This window comes from Sus scrofa, chromosome 2, assembly GCF_054392235.1.
Source record: "Sus scrofa isolate SSC_HxYL_T2T_F1_AM1 chromosome 2, Sscrofa_HxYL_maternal_Yorkshire_Landrace_v2.0, whole genome shotgun sequence".
NCBI classification, from domain to species: Eukaryota; Metazoa; Chordata; class Mammalia; order Artiodactyla; family Suidae; genus Sus; species Sus scrofa.
In genome coordinates this window covers 88,787,365-88,811,888 of record NC_139384.1, presented here as the reverse complement: position 1 = coordinate 88,811,888, position 24,524 = coordinate 88,787,365, and the positions used below count along the sequence as shown (strand labels likewise).

General features: G+C 41.7%; 1 protein-coding gene across 15 annotated transcripts in view; it reads right to left on the bottom strand.

Annotated features, from left to right (window-relative positions):
* Window positions 1–24,330, bottom strand: part of MAPK9 (mitogen-activated protein kinase 9) — a 60,637-nt gene extending 36,307 nt beyond the window's left edge. For 4 of the 15 annotated variants that reach the window (XM_085013608.1, XM_005661441.4, XM_003354171.6 and 1 more), the window contains exons 1-2: window positions 24,086–24,330; window positions 10,189–10,359 (exon numbers count right to left, since the gene is read on the bottom strand). In XM_085013608.1, coding sequence (XP_084869734.1) covers window positions 10,189–10,310 — 122 coding nt within the window. In that variant the 5' untranslated portion in view covers window positions 10,311–10,359; window positions 24,086–24,330. Of the gene's footprint in view, window positions 1–5,576; window positions 7,048–9,321; window positions 9,777–10,188; window positions 10,360–23,026; window positions 23,099–24,085 lie in introns of those variants that run through there. The other 11 variants (XM_085013613.1, XM_021084317.2, XM_005661444.4 and 8 more) reach the window with 10 other exon arrangements.
* Window positions 24,331–24,524: the final 194 nt, after the last annotated feature.

Sequence of the window (24,524 nt, the reverse complement as noted above, 5' to 3'; positions counted from 1 at the left end):
AATAACCCTTTTTTTTTTCCTTATTAAGAGAAGAAAAATATACCCCTTTAAAAGCTATCACTAGTACTTCCTTCCTATCTTCTTTTTTGGCCCCCCTGCGGCATATGGAGTTCCCAGGTTAGGGACCAGATCCAAACCACAGCCGCAACCTATGTGATCCTTTAACCTGCTGCACCAGGCCAGGGATCAAACCTGCATCCTGGCGCCGAAGAGATGCCATTGACCTAACTGGACCACAATAGGATCTCCACATCCTACCTTCTTACTCACATTATCTATTGTTTGGAATCTATTCCATTTTTGAGGAAGACATTTACTTGGAGTTTCAAAGCCTGCTAAACAGCTATTGCCCTGGGATTTCTTTTCACTGGCCTCCACTGTTTCTTGTGTTACATGTTCTTATATTTTCTTTCTTGTTGAAGTACATCCTCAAGGAATTTCCACAGAAAAAGTGCATGGAAGATAGAATCTTATTCTGCCCTCACCCTTGATTGACTGTTGGTCTAGGTTCAAAATCAATTTTTCCCTTGGAACGCCACTGATTTCCAAAGTTGAGTGTTGTGGGTGAGAAGGCTTAGGCCTGTCTGATATTAATTCTTTGGCTTCCGTTTTTGTCCTCAGTGCAATGACTTATCACAATGAAATGTTTTATCAGCATCCCAAAGCCCTTCCCACACCTCCCACTAATTACTACCCCTCTCCGTTCCCTAAAGATGGTAACTATTTCTGACTTTTATGATAACCACTTCCTTGCTTTTACCAGCTAAACATGCATCTTCAAGTCCCTGCATGGTTTATTTTCGCCTGGTTTTTGAGATCGTCTGTGTCTGACTTCTTTCACTCAACATTATATCAGGTGAGATATATCCATTGTTGTATGAAACTATAACTCCTTCTGTGTCCCTGCTATAATATTCCTTTGTTGTGATTATATGACATAATGTTGACAGATACTCTGTTTTCAGTTTGCAAGCAATTACAAAAAACATCGTCATAAACATTCTCATACATGGCTCCAGGTCCCCTATGCAAGAATTTCTGATGAGGAGCTATCTAAGAGTGGGACTGCATATATTTCTTAAAAGAATTTTCTGAATATTTATTTAGATTATCCAAGATAAAGGAACTATTTTGTTGTTATTAAAAAAGATTCTCATAATAATAGATTTTTTAAAAATAAAACATATTTTCTCTCTTCCCTCCATCACCAGCCTCCTTCATTATTTTTAAAAAATTATAGCTGATTTACAGTGTTGTGCCAATTTCCGCTATACAGTATAGTGACCCAGACATACATATATATACATTCTTTTTCTCATACATCTTCCATTATGTTCTGTCCCAGGAGATTGGACATAGTTCCCTGTGCTGTATAGTAGGACCTCATGGTTTAGCCATTCTAAATGTAATAGTTTGCATCTATTAACCCCAAACTCCCAGTCCATTCCACTCCCTCTCCATTCCCCCTTGGCAACCACAAGTCTGTTCTCCATGTCTGTGAGTCTGTTTCCGTACATAGGTTCATTTGTGCCGTATTTTAGATTCCTGTTTATTTTAGTAGATAACGCCAAATTGTCTTCCAAAGTAGTTTCTTCTGCCAATTTCTAGGTATTTGATTTTTTTGGTAGTATACTGACCCTATGTCCTGCAAGACATATTCATTAATTTAATAAAAGGGATGGGGGGCACTAATTCAGTCATAAGAGCCCTTTAGGAGTTTCCGTCATGGCGCAGCGGAAACAAATCCGACTAGGAACGATGAGGTTGCAGATTTAATCCCTGGCCTTGCTCAGTGGGTTAAGGATCCGGCGTTGCCGTGAGCTGTGGTGTAGGTCGAAGATGTGGCTTGGATCTTGTGTTGCTGTGGCTGTGGTGTAGGCCAGCGGCTGTAGCTCCAATTCAACTCCTAGCCTGGGAACCTCCATATGCCAAGGGTGTGGCCCTCTAAAAAAAAAAAAAAAAAAGCCCTTCAGAAGCAGAGTTTTTCTTCTGGCTGGTAGAAAGAGGGGAAAGTCAGAGGGATCTGAATCCTAAGAAGGACTAGACATGCTATTGTTGCCTTTGAGATGGAGGGGGTCACATGAGAAGGAATGTGGGAGCCTCTAGAAGCAGAGTGGCCCCTGGCTGAGGGACAGCAAGGGAATGGAGGCCTCTGACCTACAGCTGCAAGGAACTAGGTTCTGTCAACAACCTGAATGCACTTGAATGCAGATTCTTCCCCAAAGCCTTCCCCAAAGCCCAGTCCAGTGACATATTGATTTCAGCCTTGTGAAAAATGCCAAGCAGAGAATCTACCTGCTTGGCACACCTACCCAGATTTAATTATAAATGAGTATTGTTTTGTTTTAAACCACTAAGTTTATGGTAATTTGCTATGTGGCAATAGAAAACAAAATACATCATCTCTTCCATATTTTTCTACTCCTTTGTCTCCCCAAGGCTTCATTTTGAATATTTTTTTTACTTATCTTTCAGATAATCCTCTCTTCAGTTATACCTAATATGCTATTAAACCCATCCATTAACTTCATAATTTAATTACTATATCTTACAGTTCTATAATTTCTTTTTCTTTTCTTTCTTTTTCTTTCTTTTTTTCTTTTCTAGGGCTGTTCCTGCAGCATATGGAGGTTCCTAGGCTAGGGGTCTGTCGGAGCTGTAGCCGCCGGCCTACACCACAGCCACAGCAACGCCATATCCAAGCCTCATCTGCGACCTATACCACAGCTCATGGCAACGCCGGATCCTTAACCCACTGAGCAAGGCCAGGGATCAAACCTGAAACCTCATCGTTCCTAGTTGGATTCGTTAACCACTGAGCCACAACGGGAACTCCACAGTCCTATAATTTCTATTTAATTTTTTAAAGTTTTCATTTTCCACACAAAAATTTTCATCCTGTCTTTTATCATTCTGAACATAACTCTTTAGGAGTTTGGATCCAATAATGCCAATAACCCCTGTAGTTCTGTTTCTTTTTTCTGTTGTTTATGCTAGATTTTGTGAATGCTGTCTAATCTCCTTGTGTGTGACTAGTTGTTTTTGATTGTGTGCTGGACTTCGAACTTGCAAAACTGTTCGCTATTGAGAAATAATTTGATATCCAGTATGATACTATCTTCCTCCAGGTAGAATTTAGATTTATTTCTGTTGGGTACCTGGGGTGCTAGCAATTTGGGTTCACCTCACTTCAAATTCAGCAAATAAGATGATTTGAAGCTAAATGGCAGTACCTGCAAGTGCTTGTTCATTCTCACTTCCAGAATGCAGCTCTTTACTGGATCCAATTCAAAACAAAGGAAGTTCACCAGGCCCCTGGACTTAAATTCTAGTCTCCTAGAGCTACCCAAGGCAGTCCAAAGCACTCTCAATCTCTCACCTACCAACTCCAGAATTGTCAAATGCCCTCAAGGGAAAGACCACCCCAATCCTGGGCTCTCCTAACTAGGCTTCTCCTTTCTCAGATCTTGGAGTAGTAATTCTTCATTTACCTACTCACTCTCCAGGGGCGAATGCCAAGCATGGGGTGGAGGTTGGGAGCCAACTGGCAAAACTGTTTCATAGACACTTTGTTTGTTTGTTTTTTGGGGCCGCACCCACTGCATATGGAGGTTCCCAAGCTAGGGGTCAAATCAGAGCTACAGCTGCCAGAATACACAACCACAGCAATGCAGGATCTGAGCCAACCTACCCCACAGCTCTTGGCAACGCTGGATCCTTAACCCACTGAGTGAGGTAGGGATCCAACCTGCAACCTCATGGTTCCTAGTTGGATTTGTTTCCACTGTGCCACGACAGGAACTCCTAGATACTTTTTTTTTTTTTTTTTTTTTTTTTTTTTTTTTGCTTTTTAGGGCCACACCAGTGGCATATGGAGGTTCCCAGGCTAGGGGTCTAATTGAAGCTACAGTTGCCAGCCTACACCACAGCCACAGCAGCGAGGGATCCAAGCTGCATCTGCGACCTACACCACAGCTCACGGCAATGCCGGATCCTTAACTCACTGAGCAAGGCCAGGGATCGAACCCGAAACCTCAGGGCTCCTAGTCGGATTCGTTTCTACTGTACCACAACGGGAACTTCCAAGACACACTTTTTAACATCCCTATTTCTACCTGCCTGTTTCATCTTTGTTTTCTGTCTCTGCTGTCTATACCCACAACCTCTTTGGAATTCTACTATAGATAAGTTCTCTTCCTTCTTGCAAATGACTCAACTACTTATTCTTACTTCCACTGCTCTGTTTTATCTGCATCAAGTTACCTTTTATTTCAGAACCTTGTTAAATGCTCTATATCCACTGATTACTGCATTCCCTGTCTCTTTGTTTAGGTGTTTGATCCACTGTCTTAAATTAAAAGTTCCAAACTATTCATTTAAGAGGTGAAACCATCAAGGTCCATAGTGACACAATGATTTGCCCAAAGTCACAAAGAACTACTCCTATGAGAATCTGAGCTGGACCTAGAACTCAATTCTCCTGAACCACAGCCTTCTTATGCCTTATACTGTATATCTGCTTTACCACAAAAATGTTATTGTGGACATTAGGTTTATTTACATATACTAATAGAAAATAAAAGAGTATAAGAACAGGCCAACATTCATGCTTGTACAGAAGCAGAGGCGGCAAAAAGGTGTAAGAGCTATACAACCATTTCAAGTTAAGGTTGTAACTCACTTCTAGGTACTGTCAGATCTAATATTAAATACTTTTTTAAAGTTAAACACTTCATAGAACTGTTTTACAAAACAAATAGTCCTTACTACCTTGATTAAATAGCTTGAGATATCAGAATGAGAGAGAAAAACCTGAATATATATGAATATATATACATTTTCCCTACAGAGCTTCAAAATTTTGCAGTTACATAATTCCACTATATAACTTAGTTAATATGTATAAATACTTCAGATGATAAACATTTTAAAACTTACCTAATTATTTTTACTAACAGTTTTAATGACAACAAAAACATAGAAATAAACAAATCACAGGTAACTGTGAAAACAACTCAAAATTAGGAGGCAGAATGTTTTATCTGGATCCCAGCTATTTCATTTAATCTTCTATCAGTACCCGCCCTTTGATTTACCTGCATATCTCTCCCTATATCTTTATAAAGCTGTAGCTTTAAAAGATGATTAACAACTTTTTAAAATCTTGCTCCATTGCTACTATATTTTATTTCTCAAAAATGTAAAAATGCACAGGCCCTCTATGTTGGTTTCCTATTGTTGCTGTAACAAATTACCACAGATTTACTGGTTTAAAACACAAATTTATTATTTTACAGTTCCAGTGTGTGAGTGCATGTATGTTGTGTGCATGGGCACGTGCATATAATCAAGCATTTGGTTCAATCATAGAGAAGGTTCTACTCCAAACAGGAGCTGAGATTATCTGGAGATGTTCCATAGATGAGATAAGTCTTAAAAGACCAGGGATAGTGTCTAGACAGACGAGGGAGGTTTCAGAGGACAGTCCAACCAGGAGATACAGTGGGGACAAAAGTAATGAGCATGAGAAAGAACCTGTCATTTTTGCAGGGAAAGGACCACCAAAGAGAAGTTACCTAAAAGCCAGGGCTTGGAGTTCCCGTGGTGGTGCAGGGGAAGCGAATCCAAGTAGGAACCATGAGGTTGCGGGTTCAATCTCTGGCCTCGCTCAGTGGGTTAAGGATTCAGTGTTGCTGTGAGCTCTGGTGTAGGTTGCAGACATGGCTCGGATCTGGTGTTGCTGTTGCTGTGGCTGTGGCATAGGCCAGCGGCTACAGCTCTGATTGGACCCCTAGCCTGGGAACCTCCATATGCTGTGGGTGCAGCCCTACAAAGCAAAAAAAATAAAAAATAAAAGTCAGAGCTTGATGGTAGAGATACTCAGTCCCTTCCATCACTGATGAGGATGAAAGGAGTCTGACCTACGCCATTCATAGTTTCTTGCTCTATCTAAACAACAGAACGAGGTAAAAGTCCTTCTCCTTACACTATGTACAAAAAGAACACTTCTTTTGCTGATGTTAAAGCATGATGCCAATATCCAAGATGCTGTGTAAACTAGAGCCAGGGAAAAATCCTCCAAAGACTTGTAGGGGAAGCATCTTGGGAAGAGTTTCTGTCCTATCAATCTGAGACTACCAGTGCCAGTACCACCACTGCTACAGTTCAATGGGGCCAAGAAGCCTCAAGCCTAGAAGGTGAGAAGCAGTCACCCATATCCCTGGCTAAAAGGAAGCCAGCACAGGTTCTGGTAGAAACTAGCAGTGAATTAATCATGGAAACCAGGTCTCTAACTCTCATGATGGCACCTCATCTAAAAGCCAAAAGAAAACATCCAGGAAGTCTAAGAATAATTCTCATAATTGTACAAACATTTCTAAAAGAATATATCACTAATCTAAATTAACTAACTCTTTTTCCACACATTAGGAAAGTTAACCCAATTAAAAGGTTTTGATTTGGTAACGAATAATTCGCTTGGGTTACAAAGTTAGGGGGATAATTACATCAAAGAGCATAAAACAGACTGTCAGCTGTGCAGAAGCTCATTAAGAGATACTTTAATCAGTTCAAAGCAGTGACTGCTTGAGCAGAAGAGAGCAAAACTCAGGCTATGGAAATGAGGATTTGCAAGACATGAAATTTAGGAAGGTATTAAAATTTTAGCCTTTATGAGTATGTGAGGTGAAACCTGCTCCAATAAACATTAACAAAATTGTCATTAAATTATTTAAATGAAAATACTGAGTTAAGTGGAAGTACTGTTAAGATTATGTCAACATATAATAAGTTACTAAAAGAAAATGGCAACATGTTTTAATGCATAACATGGAAATATTATATAAAACACTATAGTATCGGGTTAAATATCCATATAAGAAGGACAAATATTCTTAGTTTAAGGCAAATTTCAGTTTACTTTTTTTTCAAAAAACATTTATTAAGGTGAGATTCACATAAACATAAAATGAACCATTTAAAGTGAACAATTCAGTGGCATTTAGCACTTTCACAGTGTTGTGATTCCAAAAGATTTTCATCTCCCCAAAAGGAAACTCCATACTCATTATGCAGTCGCTCCCCATTCCTCTCTCCCCTGTACCCGTTAACAACCAACTGGCATCTTTCTCCACAGATTTACCTACTTTGGATTTTTCACATAAATGCACTCATGTTAAAATACTACCTTTTGTATCCGGCTTCTTTCTGTTAGTATGTTTTTGAGGATCATCCATGTTGTAGCATACATCAGTGCTTCATTCCTTTTTATGAGTAATATTCCGTGTATGTATGTGATGAATAATATTCCATGTATGTATATGAAATAATCTGTGTATCCATTCACTTATTGATGGACAGTTGGTCTGTTTCCACCTTTTGGCTATTGCAAACAATGCAGCTATGAACATTTGTGTACAATTATTTGAACATCTGTGTTTAATTCTTTCAGATATATATTTAGGAGTATTTACTGGGTCATGTAATAATTCTACGTTTAACTTGTTGAGAAGCCATCAAACTGTTCTCCACAAGTGGCTGGACCATTTTACATTCTCACCAGCAATGTATGAGGGTTCTAATTTCTGCACATCCTTGCCAACATTTGTTATTTTCTGTTTTGTTGATTACTATGATCTAGTGGGTGTAAAGCAGTATCTCATTGTGGTTTTGATTTGCATTTCCCAGATGACTAACAATGAGCATCTTTTCATGGGCTTATTGGCCATAAATCTTCTTTGGGGGAATGTCTATTCAAGTCCTTTGCCTGTTTGTTTGTTTCTTCTTTTTATAGCCACACCTGAGGCAGATGGAAGCTCTCAGGGTAGGGGTCAAATCGGAATTGCAGCTGCCAGCCCATACCACAGCCACAGCAATGCCAGATCCAGGCTCCATCTGCGACCTAGGCCACAGCTAGCAGCAATGCCAGATCCTTAACCCACTGAGAGGCCATGGTTCGAACTCACATCCTTACAGAGATAGTGTCGGGTCCTTAACTCGATAACCCACAAGGGGAACTCCTGTTTGTTTGTCTTTAATTGGGTTGTTTGTTGTTGAATTGTAGTTCTTTATATTCTGGATATTGGACTCTTATCAGCTATATGGTTTGTAAATATTTTCCCATTTTCTGGGTTATTTTTTCCACTCTCTTAATAGTGTTCTTTGATATATAAAAATTTTTAATTTTGACGAAATCCAATTTTTTTCTTTTGTTGCTCATGCTTATGGTGTCATTTCTAAGAATCCAAAGTCATGAAGATTTTCCCCTTTGTTTTCTTCCAAGAGTTTCATGGTTTTGGCTCTTATATTTAGATCTTTGATCCATCTGAATTCACTTTCTGCCTGATGTGAGGCAGGAGTCCATTATCATTCTTTTCCATGTGGATATCCAGTTGTCCCAGCACCATTTGTTGAAGAGACTATTCCCTCCTCATTGAATAATTTTGACACCCTTTTTGAAAATCACCTAGCCATAGATGTATGGGTTTATTTGTGGACTCTTGGTTTTTAAATTTTTTTAAAAATCCAGAATTTTCCACCCTATAATTCTACCACTGCTTTTACCAGAGGAGGTTTAACTTGCAATGGTATATTAGGAACTTTCATTGCAAAACTAGAATTTTTTAATGAAAAATATATATCGATAATGAATAATTTCATCATTAAACATTTCTTTAAAAAACAGAGAACAGTATATGCAAACTGGAAATCAAAATTAATCTCTGAAAAACAGTATTTTATAAATTAGCATGTGATTTTATTGTCATTTACCATGCTATAATGAAGTCATTAATTTCAACTGCCTACCCCTTATAAAGCCTTCAATTTTATAATAATGAACTTCCAGTCAGTCTCTTAATGTGGTTATTACATTAAATGTCCTTGACATCAGCCTTGCTTAATTACCTATGTCAAATCACCATCCAGTACAAGTAAGAGATGGATCATAAATCAGAAGAATTTTTCTAGAACTTTTCATTAACATCAAAGTGTCCTAATTTGAACCATCCATTCACTCTAAAACTCCACTTGGCACACTGGGTTTAAGTACCAATAAAGTTTGTTGTCAACTGAAAGTTAAGATTCCCACTATTTCAGATGCAAGCTGAGCATTCCTTCCAAACAGCCCCCTCCCCCTTTCTAGTTTTTCTAGGAATCTCTGAACTGCCATCTCCTTTGAGCTCCCAGGGCCTTCAACCACCTAGATGGAAGAAAACAATTAACTTCCCTGATCACATGTCCTTACACCAGAGGATTAGTTAATAACCACGAATGCAGATTCTCTAAACTCAATATTTTTAACAAAAATACACACTCTCGTACCAGAACATCCGAGTTCTCTTTTATCTTGAATCTCCTTTACTTATAAGCTGTAATCACTGGGTGTTTAGCTCTATTACGGTTTCTTTTAGATGCAAAGATAATCTTGTTTTTATTGACTGAAAAAAGAAGAAAAAGTTTTGCCCAGAAAACTAAGGGATAAAAAGTTTGGGAAGTGCTGATAACTGTAGTCTAGAAAACATGTGAAAAACTTTACCTTTAGCTGGCCAGTGATGTCGCGGCAGCTGACTGTCTTACCATGCAAGAGACTAAGGTTCAGGGTCAGACCAACGGTTCTGACGTCCTGGGCTGGACACATAGTTGAAGTGAGACACCAAGGAAGAGACGGCCAGCCCAACCCCTCATACAGCATCCCTTCCTGGTTAATCCATGGGGTGATAATGACACTGACTGGCCTCATCCTGCCAATGAAGGGCAAGGCACTGCAATGACGGCGCCTAGAAATGAATAGGAGTGATTGGGAATAAAAGGGGGAGGGGGGGAAAGGTGGCCAGGATGAAGAAATGAATAAAACTCCAAATTTCTGTTACAACTCACTGTCATACCTATTACTCTAATATCATAATGACAGGGGGAATGGAAAAGAAAAAAAAAAAAAGAAAAGAAAAGAAACAAAGAAAAAAACTGCTACCTATTTAAATTTATGCAGCATTCTAAGAATTTGAATTTGTATCCTACAATCTGACTATATACAACTAGAGCAAGACGTTGATTCAATTTAGCTTATAAACCTATAAAAAGAAAATAGTATTTTTATCATTAGTGTTTCTAAATCCTGACGATTTGGTTCTATTTAGTTTTTATTACAACAAAAACTCAATCCACATTACTAAAACAGACCATACTTACCAAACAATTCCTTGAGCTCCAGAGCCAATTGGTTTCAACTGCTGGTAACGTTTTAGGACAGTGAAAGTTGAATCTGCCACTTGCACACTGTAAAACTGACTATCACATTTACTGTCACTCATGATGTAGTGTCATATAATATTCTGAAGAGCTGGTACAGTCGTCAGATTCCTTGAAAGAAAAACAGAATGAACATGCATTCTTACTGAAATTATACATGCAAAGCTCACTTAACAGCGTTTCAAATTTATTGGTATAAGAGAAGGTGGCTGTTAAGTTGACAGACTCAGACCAAGTTCTGGATTTAAGCAACACACACAAAATGCAGACATTTTAATGAAAGGAAGGATCTTTGAGGCCCTGCATGACCACATTTTAAGGGATTAGACTAGGAAATAACCACCTCTGGAGAAAAGACTGCACATTTTTACTAGCCAAGACAAGACTCTGTCCCTATGGGATTCCCGTCAGCTTGCTTCCTGTGGGAGCAGGTTACATTGAACTGTCCCAACCAGAGATGGAGGCCCTCTGGAGATGCTGCAAAATGAACATTTCTACAAATACTGCAGAAAAACAAATGGACCGGTCTTCTGCTAAGACCACAAACAGGTTAAAGTGACAAACCAGGAAGCGAGTCTTATGCCAAAGTGATTGTGAACGTGGGAAGTTAAGGAACAACTGGCACACCTGTGTGTGCGATGCATGCCCATGAGTACGTTCTTGCCTTGTAAGGTCATCCTGGAGCTGGCCTACGTGCCCTGCACCCTGTATCACTAGTGGGCTTCAATACAGTCACAGAGAACTGCCATACAGCAATAACGTGGACACTCTGAAGTTACTTTTGAGGTAGGAGCATAAACTGGCAGCCCCAGAGCAGCCTTTCGGTGGTTAGACAGTAGGCTGAGACTCCCACTGCGGCCTGCATGATTTTATACACAAAACAAAGCAAACAGAAACTGACAGGCAGCTACCTTTACTTGGTTCCCTGGCTCTTGTCTGACAATGTTAACTGAGAAGTAGCAAGCTATTCATATTGGTCATTTTTTAAAAATTAAAAAGCCAACAATAAAATCAAAAATCAGTATGGTAATTATTCCATACTGTTTAAATACCCAGAATTTAGATTTTTTTCTATAGCTCCTAAAAATTCCTGCCTGTTTGTTCTACCACTTAATATTTAATGTCTACTACTCATTGAGAGTTGTGGAGTGATGATATGTATTTCAACACACTGATGTCTAGAACTTCCATTAAACATGGAAATAAACTGATTAGTAACAAGCTTGAATAGAGAACTTAAATCAAATGAATAGTTTCTCCAACTGACCATTGCTTTATGTTTTGTTGTGTTTTTAAATCACTCTTAGGGCAATAGCTGAGGCACAACTGTTAGTACCAGCAGCCACTGTGACCAAGAGTCATTGCACACTGGCCAGGATTGCCTTCCAGAGGCCAGCACTGCATTGGATGAACTAACACGTTGCTCATGACAACCCACAAGGGATTATCAGCTCATGTAACACTGGCGTGACTCAAGGCTAAGTGAGCTGGCGGAGCCATGCTTCTGTGAGAGGGGGTACTAAGAACTAGGAGGGTAGGGGCAGGTCTCTCATGCTCACTGTGGCATCCTACACTCCCAGGATAGGAGGACAGGGAGAGTCTGGCCCCTGGGACGGAGTGAACTGAATGTTGAATACAAACCTCTGCTGATCTGACCCATACTACTGTATCTGATGATTCTGGAGTTCCCATTGTGGCTCAGAGGTAACAAATCTGACTAGCATCCATGAAGATGAGGGTTCAATCTCGGCCCTCGCTCAGTAGGTTGGGGATCTGGGGTTGCCGGGAGCTGTGGTCTAGGCACAGATGCGGCTTGGATCTCACGTTGCTGTGGCTGTGGCGTAGGCTGGCAGCTGGAGCTCGGATTTGACCCCTAGCCTGGGAACTTCCATATGCCACATGTGTGTTCCCCCCAAAAAATGCAAAAAATAGTAATAATAATGATCCCTACACAATGCTGGTCTATTTTAGTGACATCTGAAGGAATATCCTTTTCTGAAGATTAATTTATTTACAGTTTTTAAAAGGCTAAGACAATTCAACTCAACATTTACAGGGTGCCTTTGTACAAGAAAGTAATAAAGGAGTTCCCGTCGTGGCGCAGTGGTTAACAAAGCCGACTAGGAACCATGAGGTTGCGGGTTCGGTCCCTGCCCTTGCTCAGTGGGTTAACGATCCAGCGTTGCCGTGAGCTGTGGTGTAGGTTGCAGACGCGGCTCGGATCCCGCGTTGCTGTGGCTCTGGCGTAGGCTGGTGGCTACAGCTCCGATTCGACCCCTAGCCTGGGAACCTCCATATGCCGCGGGAGCGGCCCAAGAAATAGCCAACAACAACAAAAAGACAAAAAGACAAAAAAAAAAAAAAAAAAAAAAAAAAAAAAGAAAGTAATAAATAATGTAGAAGATATAGCAAGATCAATCAGGAATTGGTCTTGAAACAGCACTTAATTCACTATTTGGGGGATAAGTGTGAAGGATGAGGCCGTTTTCTGTTTTAAGATAAATTACAAAGAGGTAAGGGCCATAAGTAAAATATAAACAAAGTTGAAAGGCAAAAGAGGTCCCACCAGTGCGTAGGGGCACAGAAGACAAGGACATCTTTATGTAGAGGTGGCATTTGCCCTGGATAGTTTTGCCAAAGACAGAGTAGAGACACAGAGCTCAAACTGACTATGCTCAAACATGGTGAACTGCTCAGCTTGAAGAAGGGAGTACAGGCACAAAAGGTCAGAAACAGACTTGGTGAAAAGGCAGGGAGCCACCACAACCTGCTGTTTCTTTGCCGTACTGTAAGGCACCAGTGATGCTGGTCATTCATAAACCATTTCTCGAGCACCACTGTGGACAAGGGTCCTTGCCAGAACAGATACTGTCCCTGCCCTCTGAGTTTTGAGCTTACCATAAGTGCACACCGTAGGTACACTCGGGAAGAGACCAGATGCAAGGAGAGTCCTAAACTCAGAAAGATGGAGGTTTGAAGTGGGGGGAAGAGAACGAGCATGTGCAGAGAGCTGGAGGCACCTTCTGAGCATGACAAGTCATTTGAGTTTTGGTTATGCTAGATAGTAGGGGGGAAAACTGGAGAGAAAAAAACAAGGCCAGATCACCATGGGCCTTGGAAATTGCTCAGAGCCATCTGGGCCTGGGCCTGAGGACTGTGGAGGCATCAAAGCTTGAGAGGCAAGAGCTCATATTTGCTTTTCAGAAAGGTCATTCGGGAAGCTGAGAAAGGGATGGATTTGAGAAGAAGGCAATCTATGGCTTGGAGGAAGAATGTATGTGCCTTGTTCCCTGCAGGAGAGAGGAGAAATGATGGTGAAATAACTGCAGGTAAATAGGACGTAGACAGCTGCACAGGCAGAGAGTTCAGCTTTGGACAGGTTAAATCTGAAGTAGCCACGGGGCAGCATGACAGGCCCAAGCTTCTGACCTACACAGGACCCTCTCCTCCCTTCTTTTTAGTAACAGAAGCTGCCTTGTTCCAGCTGGACAAATGACTGCCCAACTAGAGATGACATCTGGCCACTTCCTGGCAGCCAGGGATGACCAGATAAGCAACTTTTGGCTAATGAGATGTGAGCAGAAGTGATGTATGCTACTTCCAAATCATTTTTAACAGAAAGCTGCTTGTCGTCCAACCTTTCTCCACCGCTCTTGGCTGGGGGATCAACAGTCATAGACCCAGAGGTGAAAAGTCATATGCTGGAAGATGCTAGAATAACCCACCAGCCAGAGTTCTGAATGACCCTGTGGCATAGAACTGTGTCCCTGTTCTGGTCCAGCTGCATGCATCGAAATTGGCACAAATAATCTCAACCTTGTTGAGCAAGTCCAGACTTCTCTCTGCTACAGCTGTTGTAAACCTATACTCTGACTAGTAAAATATTAGGTTAGCTTTTGTGAACTTGGGGAGTACATGGCATCATTATGTCAAGAATATAATTTCATGTCAAGATTTAAAATGATTTTAAAATTAAAATAAGTTGTCCTTGTTAGGCAGAAAAAAAAATTACCTAAGAATCTGTCAAAGCCACCTCCTCTGTCAAGCTTCGGTTTCATGAAAGTGAAAGAACCCCAAGGCAGCTCAAGAAAGCATGTAATTTAACTATGAAAGTAATCAACTCTCATGATTGTATTTCAACAAAATGGACCTCAAATGGGTTTCAGAAGACAATTTACAAATCAAGAAGTGCAAGTATACTTCATGCCAATATGCTGAAAGCACAGTCGCTGCCTTAACTTCCCTCACCGGTGGGTATTGGTTCCTCATCTTGGCTGCCAGCAGTGGGACCCAGTGCCCAGCAGGCTGCACTGTCACTCGGCCTCTGCAGGTCTGCCTCTGCCTCCCTTCCTCAGGCCAGGAGTTCCTCAAAAACAGGGACAGCCTGTCTACCCTCTTATACAACATTATTCGATAAAATTAAGGAAATGTTTGATGTCCACCAATGAGCCACTAAAAAAGCTCCTAGGAAGATACACTCAGTTTCTACCGACCTGAGTGTGGTAAGCAGATGCCTTGAAGTTGGGAATCAGTCCAGCCTTTGCTGAAGACATCTGGTTCATGTTCACACTCTCCCTACTTTCCATGCTGCTTTGATGAATGTTTGTTAAATGAAATACTCTTAACAGAAAATCTCTATTTCTCCAAGATTGGAGACTCCTACAGGACCCTCTTCAGGAAATTGGAGTAAAATCTATCTACTCTACAAATAAACATTAGGCAGGAGAAACATTCCTACCTGTTTAGAGCGTAGAGTAAGAAATGCTTCAATTTTTTTTCTCTACCTCTAATACTAAATAAAAGTAATGCAGGTGCTGTAAATATAATATTAAATCTAATTTTTCTAAATAAAAAATTTAGCTTTAACTACAGCTTTACATAGTTATGAAATTAAATGGGAAAGAACAGAAGAGAGCATACAGTCCATGTCTTGTGGGACATCAGCTACCATTTACTGTGTTTTCCCAACAAACATTTCCTGAGGGCCTCCTGTGTGCCAAGCAGGAGGCAGGGATTGTCAATGGAGTATTAAACAGACATCTCTTCCCTCAAACCACCAAGAGCATAATTATCACACCATGCAGGAAGTGTCCTAGAAGTACGTACAGGCTGTGTGGCAGAAGCCCAGCAGAGTGGAGTCCAGAGGGTGGAGAGAGTGAACAAGTGCAATGCGCGAGTGAGAGATGCGCGAGTGAGAGATGGAGGCAGTGGAAAAAAAGCTTCCCGGTGGAGGCAAGATTTGCTTGCATGTTAAATATCAGCTCAGGTGTGAGCAAATAGGTACTTTCACATATGCTGGTGAGAACTATAAATTGGTAAAACATCTTTTGGAAGTAAAGTAAGTAATATCTGGAGTTCCCATTGTGGCGCAGTGGTTAACGAGTCCAACTAGGAACCATGAGGTTTCGGGTTCGATCGCTGGCCTTGCTCAGTGGGTTAAGGACCTGGCGTTGCCGTGAGCTGTGATGTAGGTCGCAGACGTGGCTCGGATCCCGCGTTGCTGTGGCTCTGGTGTAGGCCGGCGGCTACAGCTCCGATTCAACCCCTAGCCTGGGAACCTCCACATGCCATGGGAGCGGCCCAAGAAATGGCAAAAAGACCAAAATAAATAAGTAAATAGATATATAAATAAACTTTAAAAAAATTTTTTAAAAAAGTAATATCTAATGAAAAATTTAACGCCCATGACTCCTAACCTGGCAACTACAATTCTATAAATGTATCTGACAAATACGTGTGTACAAATATTCAAAGATATTTGTAGCACTGCCTGTGATGGGCAAAAGGGCAAAATAACTAAATAGTTATGTCTACTATTTAGGTAGAAATAACCTAAAAAGTACACCTGGAATGACTGAATAAATTGTGGCATAAAAGTATAACAAAGCCATTAAAAACAATGCAGGAACTTTATGCATTGATATGGAAAGACGTCTAAGATAAAGAAAATAAAGCAAGTTAAAGAAGAATGCATACAACAAATGCCAATCTATAGAAAAATACACACACACACACACACACTGTGCTAGCAAACATAGGGAAACAGTGGGAAATGAGACTTTCATTCTTGCCATTATAACTTCTTTCTGCTCTTTTTTTTTAAGCTATGCACATATTTCATGTTTAAAAAACTAACTTAAAAAACACTTTTAAATGAAAAGCTGTAGAATGGTTACTCTGACACCTTTACAGAGGATGGGTTTGAGGCAAATGAGACTGGAGACAGGAAGGCATGTGGGTCAGGCTCCAAGTACACAGCTATACACGCTCTCCTAATAGCCTGTGAGGTGAGCGATACTATCCTCACCCTGCAAAGGAGGGAACAGCTCAGAGGGTAAGGGAGTTGCCCAAATTCTCAGCTGGAAAGTGGCAAGACCTGGATCTGAATTGAGGTGTATTTGACTATAATATTCATATTCCTCCCAATATACCACTCTAATATCTCTAATTTTACTTAGAAAGTAAAGTGACTGGCTAAGGGCTGGTCAGGACCAGGCCAGAATAACACAGACCGTCACAATTTGTTGGCGTCATCCCCGAGACACTTTTCTTCTGATGATAAAGATAATTTAGTGATCCCCAGATTGAAACCTTTAATCACACTAATGGTTCAGAACACCCAGGCCATGCAATATTTAAATTAACTGACTGCTGTGATTAGAAACAGATTTCCACAATCACCCTCTTTGTTTCAATGTTTGCTGCTGAAATTTTTAATCAAATTGTTCTTTTTTTCATACTTTAATTCTTATTAGAAATAGTACAGCACAACAATTTGACCTTTCTTGGATAACCAAGAACGTTACAGCATCTGAGGGCTATTCTTAGGAACATCACTTCTTAAGCTGAAGTACATACTATGATACAGAATAACAACCAGTGTTTGGTTATCACATCACCAAAGCTGGATCCTAAGGATCCAGCAAGGATGCCTCCTGCCAGACCCTGACAGTCACTTGGGCCCATCAGGTCTCCCCATTTCCAGCTCCTACACCCAGTGTTCTGAGGGTTCCTCTCATTGCTCCCTGGACACACTAACAGCTGATATGCTCTCCCAGCCTCTATTTCTGCCTGATACCTCCAAACCACTATACACATGCCACATTAGAGAGATCTATCCAGGAAAATCTGTACACAAATAGTCATAGCAGCTATACTTGTAATAGCTCAAAACTGGAAACAATCCAGATGTCCTTCAGTGGGTGAATGGTTAAACAAATTGCTGTATATCTATATCATGGACCACCACCTAGCAATAAAAATGACCAAACTACTGATATACACAGGTTGGGTGGGTCTTCAGGGCATTATGAAATTTTAGTGACAATTATAGCGATAAAAGCCAATTTCAAAAGGCTCCTAGTACACAATTCCATTTATACAACATTCCTGAAATACAAAATTAGATATAGAACAGATTAGTGGTTGCCAGGGGTTATGGGTGGTAGGGGGCAAGGCAGGCAGGGTTGTTATAAAGGGGTAGTACCAGGGAGATTTGGGGGATGATGAAACAGTTCTGTATCTTAATGGTGATGGTGGTGGTTATACAAACCTCCTCATGTGATAACATGACACAGAACTGTACAGATAATGTACCAATGCTAATTGCCCGGTTCTGACACTATATATATATATATATATATATATATATATATACACACACACACAAACACACAACCACTAGGGGACACTCGATGAAGGATGCACAGGACCTCTTTGTACTATTTTTGCAGCTTCTTGTGAATCTATAATTACCTCAACATATGCAGGAAAGATTCCTTCAAAATATGCAGTGATCATACTGCTCACCTGTTTAAATTCAATAGTGATCGACTGCCTTGAGAGTGAAAAATCTAACCCTTAGGCTCAGCAGTTAACAAACCTGACTGGCATGCAGGAGGACATGGATTCGATCCCTGGCCTCGCCCAGTGGGTTAAGGATTCGGGGTTGCCCTGAGCTATGGTGTAGGTTGCAGACATAGCTCAAAATCTCACATTGCTGTGGCTGTGGCCAGCTACAGATCTGATTAGACCCCTAGCCTGGGAAACTCCATACGCCGTGGGAACAGCAGACCCTGGCTTCTGCACACTTTCAGGTCTCTGCCTGAGCTGGCTCACCTGCCTGAAATAACTTCCCTCCCCGTTTTGCTCTCTTGGCCAACCTTAATCCTCCAAAATCTAGTGTGAGCTCCTAATTTTCCTGCAAGTTTTTCTCTACAGGTTTTCCCTTCAAATATACCCCTCCCCTGCCCCTTTGGCAAAAAACCCTCTATTCATTTGCATTTCAAGTCTATCCCTACTTCTACTCTGTGAGTTGCTTAAGGGCAGAAAATGTGTCTGTTTCCCAACCCTCTATAATTATGAGTGAGTGCCCAATAAATATTTGTTAAGGCAAAACTAAGTGGGAGAATGAATGTGGTAAGGCAGCTTGGTGCAATGGTTAAGATTAGAACTCCAGTCAGAGGACCTGCCATTTATCTGAATAAGTGACCTCCGGCAAGTAATTACACTCATCTGTAGAATGGGGATAAGTGCGGAATCCACCTCAGAGGACAGCTAGCACAGTGCCCAGCAAAGGGCAAGGTTTCACTGTCAGCTGACCTTAGCACAGATATCGCCACACCCTTTCTACTTAATCCCAAACAAATATCTGCATCCTGAAAAATGGGAACTAAAATCTGGTAAGTACCAAAGCTGATGACATAGTTAATGCTGGTGAGCACCTCAGTGAAAGACACAATAGACAAGAGGCAAGGCACAGAATTTACTTTTCATTCTAGGGTGTAGCAAGCAGATGATGGTTCAGGAAACTGAAAATTCATGGATGAAATGACATGACAGGATTTGCTTGAAAATAATATGGATGAACATGGTTGGCCAGGAGTTGGTAACTGCTGAAGCTGGATACTATTCTGTTTACTTTTGTATATATTTGAAATTCCTCATAATAAACAGTTAAAGACTGATGTTGAAACTAGCTCACACGATCACAAAAGGCCAAGAACAAATTTAATAACTCTTAAGGAAATTATATTAAAATGTCACCTTCTTAACCAGGAGTGAAGTACAACTACACACTTAGATTAAAAATAGCTTGCCCTGGAGTTCCCGTCGTGGCTCAGTGGAAATGAATCTAACTAGTACCCATGAGGACACAGGTTCCATCCCTGGCCTCACTCAGTGGGTTAAGGATTACGCATTACTGTGAGCTGTGGTGTAGGTTGCAGACGCAGCTTGAATCTGGTGTTGCTCTGGCTGTGGTGTAGCTATGTTTCTAAGAGTTAATAGTTAAAACAGATTTGAATCCAGAATCAGAGCTGGGGGATTTATTACCTGGGTTGCATCCTTATGCCTAGATATGCTAAAATCAAACAAGTAGCAGCATCAGTTTAGATACACAATATTTAAATAGTCTAACAAATTAAATAATTTACAGTTCTACAGAAATATATGTGTGTATGTATGTATATGGAGTTTTATATATATATATATTTTTTTTTTTTTTTAAGAAAAAGGAGTTATTTAAAAGCAATCATTCTGAATTATTCTTTCTTTGTTGTAAGGGAGTGGAGATGTTTTTTAAACTGTTCTAAAATAACAATATGTTTTTAAAATATATCCCCAAGTTTTTTGTATGCTGGCCTCAACACAAATTAACAGGTGGTTTTCACACTGTTCTTTCTCCTAATAGCCAAATAATTCAATTATAGAAATACTTGCCTCAGAACAGGCAAGAATCTGTTTAACAAAGGGTTGATATGAATGCTTCATTTTTAAGGGAGAAAAAAAAAAACTACCTCATTTGTAACCCATACATCCTTAGAATCTATTTTTACTCTTTCTGAAATGTATTAGATTATGTAGTCTTTGCTGAAGATAGATACTAAGGTAAAATAAACTGGGGGGAAAGGGGGTAGAATATTTTATAGGACCCCAAAACAAAACAAAAAAACAACAAAAAAAACAAATGAAATTAAATATAATTAGTTTTGTTGAATTTCATCTTCAAATGTTTAGCAAATTTTCCTTAGTTATAAAGAATGCTTATGTTGAAACAGGAACTACTCTTACTTATTTTTGTATCTATTAATTTACACCCCAACGTTCTCCAAAGAGGATTTGAGGCACCAGTTTAAAATATTTTAACTGGAAATACAAAGTTCGACATAAAATCTGAAAAATCCACAGTTCTTTAAAAAAAAAAAAAAATGAGTTCTTGCTAGGCAAAACTATACAAACCTATCTCTCAAATAATATGCCCTCCTAATGAATCAATGGGTCTAGGTACTGAGCATCAACAATAGCTAATATCACAGTATGAGCCAATCAGGCCTCTATGCTTCTAGAGGAAGAGTGTACCCTACCTAGGAAGGCATCCTGGATCCGACCAAGCCTCATCTAGATCCAATGACAAATTTTCAAGAAATACAGAAAAACACAAGAAAGTACACTGCAGAGATACAATCCATAAAATCCCAATAATGGATATGCTACTGCTTCAACAAATAAACTACAAGGAAAACAAAAACAGAAACAGAAGGGGAAATCTACACATTAAAAGAAACATAACAGACATACCAAACAATCACAATGTATGAACCTGATCTGGACCCTGGTTCCAATAAAGAAACTATTAAAGAAAATATAAAATTTATGGGGCAACTGGAAATTTGAATACTGACTGGCCTTTTGATATTAAGGAATTATTGCCTTTCCAAATTTAAAAGAATCCTTATCTTTTACAGACATAACTGAAAATTCAGATGAAATGACATGACAGGATTTGCTTGAAAATAACATGGGGTTGAAGGTGTATGGATGAACATGGTTGGCCAGGAGTTGGTAACTGCTGAAGCTGGATACTATTCTGTTTACTTTTGTATATGTTTAAAATTCCTCATAATAAACAGTTAAAGACTGATGTTGAAACTAGCTCACACGATCACAAAAGGCCAAGAACAAATTTAATAACTCTTAAGGAAATTATGTTAAAATGTCACCTTCTTAACCAGGAGTGAAGTACAACTACACATTTAGATTAAAAATAGCTTGCCCTACTGCCAAATCAATAGTGTTAAAAAAAAATGTGGTTTTGTTTTACCTTATGCATCATGAAAACAAATGGTTTACTATTAATTAATACATACGGCACTTTTCTTTATCCAGAAAATTAAGATTTTATTTTATTTTATTTATTTATTTATTTGGTCCTTTTTTTTTTTTTTTTTTTTTTTTTTGCTATTTCTTGGGCTGTTCCCGCGGCATATGGAGGTTCCCAGGCTAGGGGTCGAATCGGAGCTGCAGCCACCGGCCTACACCAGAGCCACAGCAACGCGGGATCCGAGCCGCATCTGCAACCTATACACAGCTCGCAGCAACGCCGGATCGTTAACCCACTGAGCAAGGGCAGGGACTGAACCCACAACCTCATGGTTCCCCGTCGGATTCGTTAACTGCGCCACGGCGGGAACTCCAAGATTTTATTTTAAACAGGCAAATTGAGGTGCATTGTCTAACATTTATTTAGAAGGGCCAAATAAACACATTTTAATGTGTCAACAAATTATTTAAAGTCCTGGTCTCCCGAAAATTAAATCCTCAGGAGAATCAAAGCTCTTCAGAGAAGACTATGCCAAAATAGGATTACTTTTAACTCTGCAGGAGTCTTCTGAAGGGGAAAAAAAAGGGTTAAAGTGAAGGAAATCATTATTTAGACTGGATGCTATTCTTCCAGAACAAATTAAGAGCCAAAAGAGAAAACTCAGAACTGAGAAAAGAATGCTGATGGGGGTGGGGTGGGGGAGACCTGGGTTCAAATTTCACTTTCCATCTGCCTGCTGTGAAACAGGCTGCTGAAACTCTGGGAGTCTCTGGTTCCTCCTATGCAGAAATGGGCTTCATAGCTGCCATCACAGGGCTCCAGGCACATTAAGTGATAGTACCTGGATAAACAGGGTCTAGCTCCCCTGGCCTCAGGCTACCTTTCCAGCTCTTTACAACCTTTTCCTCCTACACAACCCGCCCAGAAGGTCAACAGCCAAGCTGAATGAGGTCTGTATGTTGCATGGTTTACATCACTTAAAATATTTTTTAATTAGCTACTGCTAACATTTAAAAATCAAGAGAGTACAGATACAAATGTAGAGTTCTGACTTTAAAAACCACCGGGTGAGCTAGATCTGGTTCTCCAGGGTCCCTCTAACTCCAACCTCTCTTACACCTAGCCCCAAAGGCTGATTCCTGAGCCACATTGGGGAGGAATCCTTTCCCTGCCCTTTCCCACTTCTTGCCTCCCCTTGCCTGACAAATTTCTCATCATTGTACAAGGCCCAACTCCAGGACCACTTATCACCCCCTCCACCTTTCCATGGCTCAGCCCCTCCTCTACAGCAAGCTGTCCTAGCACTGTCTGCATATCAGCCTTCTTTACTGGGCTCTTGGGCTCTCTGGAGGAAGGGACCCTGTTGCTATTGGCTTTATGTCCCCAGGGCAAAAAACCTGACCTAGATAATGCAGAGTTCAGTAAATGCCTCCTGAATGTGTGCAAGGAAGTTAGAGCTAAAAATCGTTATAAAAATGCAAGATTTTATATCACAGCTTGTTCTGACAGATACCAAATAAAGGGGTCAAGGACATTAAAAATGTTCCACAAAAACGAGAGCAAGCTTCCATTTGCATACAAGTTTCACAAGTTAGTCAGAAGTCACTAAATGAACAGAGGCAACAGGTGGGCAGGGTCATTCATTCATTCATTGAACTGGTATTACTAAGTACTTACTGTGTGCTTTCTAAGCACTGGGATAAAGCAGTGGACAAATCAGACAACTACCTGTTTTCATAAAGCTACATCCTAGTGGGAGAGACAGAAAATAAACAGGCAAATCAATAGAATAGCTTTAAACCAGATACTAAGGGGAAAATTAAACAACATGAGATAGAATGACTAAGGGAAGAAAGAGGGTGGTCAAGGAAGGCCTCTAGTAAAATGAGACATCTGACCAGAAGAAGGACCAGAAGGAGCCAGCCGTGCCAAGAGCCCAGAGACAACGCCAATTGCTGGAAAGAGCCAGTGCAAAGGTCCTGAGATAAACAGGGCTGCCTGTTTACAGCAAGTAAGACAGGTAGGCTAAGAGAGCAGTGCTCTGGGTTAGGGGAGTGGGGAGAGCTGGGGGGGGGGTGGGCAGGGCCCGCTCAGGCGTTGCTGGGCATGAGTGTGCAATGACGAGGCACTGGAGGAGCTAGAGGATGGGGGCCTCTGGGCAGAAGGGGCGGGGGGGGGGGGGGTCTTGCCACACTCGCACCAGCAAGGGGCAGTATCCCGCCCAATTTTCCCCAAATGTGCAATGAGCTCTTCCCCAGGCGCTTTTACAAATATTCATATGGTCTGACAACAATCCTGTCCAAAAGGATAGACATTTCCCCCACTTTCCGAGAGAAAAAACAAGGAATAGCGAGGGTCAATGCCTTTGCCAAGGTCGCAGGAACCAGACCCCGGGTTCTGAGCATCCCAAAGCGGGTGTGCAGCTGCGTGCCAAACAATCGGGAGGGGTGGCGCCTACAGACCCTAAGGCAGGTCGGCCGAGGCCAGACCTGGGAGCGGGCCCTCAGCTCCCGGCTGCAACAGCCAGGAAGACAGGGGGCTGCGACTAGGGTCGCCAGAATCCAGCAGAACCCGGTTGGCTCCTCAGAACTGGTCAGCCGGCCCCGCGACACCCAACTCCCCACCCCGCCCTCCACTCCTCCACGGACCCTGGCTGCGCGGCCCTCCTGCCGCCCCCCCCAGGCAGGGCTTGGCCCAAGCAGTCCCCGCCGGGCCTAGCCCGCCCGCCGGGCTCACCTCGCCTCCCTGCCGCCGCGCCTGGGGGAGAGGGCAGGCGGGCGGACTGGCGGCGCTGCGCGCTGGCGGGTCGTGGCTCGCGGCTCGCGGCTCCGCTGCCCTGGGCTCGGCCAGCCGCCCCGCCCCGCTCCGCTCCGCCACGCCGCCGCCGCCGCCGCCGCCGCCGCCACTAGCCGCCGCCGCAGTGGGTGTGAGGGGCGCCGGGGCGCTCGGACCCTTCCGGTCTGGCTCCAGCCTCCTCCGCCGCCGCCGCTGCCGCCGCCGCGGCGCCCAGCCTGACAGACCCGCGTGAAGACCAATCAGCTCGCGGTAAGCCTGGCAAGCGCGGCCAATCGCGCTGAGGAGGGGGGGCTACCGTCAGGAGGCGCAGGCGGGGCGGCGGGCGGAGCCAGGCCACTCAGTGCCGGTTTCTGCGGGGACCCGGGCTCCGCGGCCGTAC